The sequence below is a fragment of the Lynx rufus genome, unplaced genomic scaffold (genome assembly GCF_022079265.1).
Source record: "Lynx rufus isolate CCGP_SWC_20201006 ecotype Redwood Valley unplaced genomic scaffold, mLynRuf1.p SCAF_14, whole genome shotgun sequence".
NCBI lineage: Eukaryota > Metazoa > Chordata > Mammalia > Carnivora > Felidae > Lynx > Lynx rufus.
In genome coordinates, this window is record NW_025814828.1 from 32,330,543 (window position 1) to 32,332,647 (window position 2,105).

Sequence of the window (2,105 nt, forward strand, 5' to 3'; positions counted from 1 at the left end):
CCTCCCACCTTCTCCCTCCACCTTGGGAGATCCTGAGCTGTGTGTGGATAGGGCATGGGTGGGTGGAGAGACTTGGAAAGGTGAGAGATTTCCACACACAAATCACCCAGAGGACCTTTATTTCTTTAGGAACCAAATAACTTTATTGAAACAAAATAACTTTATTTATTTATGGAAAACTGGAAGAAGAAACTGGAACGTTTTGCAAGCGCAATACTGCAAAATGCATGCTCGGCATGGTGACCAGGGGAAGTCACCATGCACCCTGTGGCTATGGGAAGGCAGTCCCAACTCAGTTCTTGTCACTGTTGCCCAGGGTGAGCTTGTCAAAGAGGTACTCTGCCATGCCGGTTTCCGGGGCCCCCATCTTGCTCAGGTTGGTGATGTAGCCCCCCAACTCTTTGATGACCTTGACTTGTTCGGGCAGGTAGTTGGTCTCCAGGAAGCTGCACAGATGGGCATCGTTCTTGTCGGTGGCCAGCTGGTGCAGGTCGAGCAGGCTCTGGTTCACGCTCTTCTCCAGGTGAAAGGCGCACTCCATGGCGATGAGGCCGTTTTCCCAGTTGTGGCAGTCAGGCATCATGATGTCGCGGAGGCGGATGCGGCCCCCACGCTGGTTCTGCAGCTGCATCAGCTTCTCGGCATGCTGGCTCTCCTTGTGGGACCGGCGCAGGAAGAACTTGGAGAAATTCTCCAGGGCCACGTTGGCGCGGTCGAAATAGAAAGCCATCGACAGGTACACGTAGGAGGTGTAGAGCTCCAGGTTGATCTGGCTGTTGATAGCGGCCTCGCATTCGGGGTGGTAGTTCTGGCGCACTTGAGAGAACGGAGCGGTGGCCATGGCTGGCGGCGCTGGCACCAAGGCGAAGGCGGCTCAGAAACGAGGGCGGCAAGGCCGAAGGCGGTGGCGGCGGGTCTCCGGCGCTTTTTCAGAGTAGCCGACCAGGCAGGCCCGGCGGCAGTCTCCGAGATGCGGCTGGAATGAGGTCCGTTACTCCGGAGGTGGGGATTTGAATCCGTTACGCGAATCCGTTACGTGAAGGGGCGTGGTCACGAAGGCGAGGGAGGGGGTGGTGGGCGGGGCGCCGTGTTCAACGTGCCATCTGTGCCTGCGTGAGGCACGAGGCCCAGAGCAGCTCCACGCTGTCTTGAAGCTATTTTTAAAACTATCTCTTTTTTAAATATATATTTAATATAGTTTAATATATTGCTGTGATATGTGAATATATTTCATGAGAAAAAACCACAGGATTTTTTATTTTTTACCTGTTTTTTTCAAACATTCATAAAATAACTCTTGAAATACAATTCATATGCTATAAAATTCACCTTTTGAAAGTGAGTATCTACATGGTTTATAGTATATTCATGGTGTTAGGCAACCATCACCACAATCTAATTTCATAGTTTCATCACTCCTGGCCTAGCATCTCTGGAGCTCTGGGCTGGAACTGGAAGGTCCGTTCATTACCCAGGAGTTGGGAGAGGGGTGAGGATCCGTTAAAGGATTTTTGTGGTCCGAGGGAAAGGGGCCCGGGACTGTGGAGGGGCTGGGGGCGGGGCCCGGGCGGGGTGGAGCTCGAGCGCTGTTCTAGGTTTTAAGGAGCCTAAGTGACACAGGGAGAACAGGGAGACACTGTGCTGAGCATTTTAATATTTTAAAATGTTACTCACGAATGTAAGTGCAACGGTTTTGAGTTAATCACATGCATGGTTTCTTTGAACAATTTACATGAATACTGTCCTGATGTGATTGTGCACTAAATACGGTGCTTTTGTGGTATCATTGGTATATTTAGTATCATAAGGCTTTATTTGGATGGCAGCTATCCTCTGTGGCTCAACATCCATGATGTTGACACTTCTGATAGCCTCCTCACTCACTTCCTAGACCTTACTAGTTTCAGTGACTTCACTGAAGGAGGGGCAGGCTCAGCTCGCTTATCCTTCGGTGATCCGCTTTGGGGAGGGGCCCTGCAGCACCGGGAGGGAGTCAGACCCGCCACTGGAGGGATGGATCCGCAGAAGCACAGCATTGGGTGTTTGTGCAGTGCACGCAAGTTCCCTGGCAGGAACCAGTTCCCTTTGAGATTTTGGCTGGGGGA

General features: G+C 51.5%; 1 protein-coding gene across 1 annotated transcript; it reads right to left on the reverse strand.

Annotated features, from left to right (window-relative positions):
- Positions 1-292: 292 nt before the first annotated feature.
- Positions 293-841, reverse strand: LOC124509674 (ferritin heavy chain-like). Its single transcript, XM_047076384.1, has one exon. It carries the CDS (start codon positions 839-841, stop codon positions 293-295), a length of 549 nt encoding a protein of 182 aa, XP_046932340.1.
- Positions 842-2,105: the final 1,264 nt, after the last annotated feature.

What these genes read in the sequence shown, in the direction of transcription:
- LOC124509674 (XM_047076384.1), bottom strand. Translation starts at nt 841, where the DNA reads ATGGCCACCGCTCCGTTCTCTCAAGTGCGCCAGAACTACCACCCCGAA.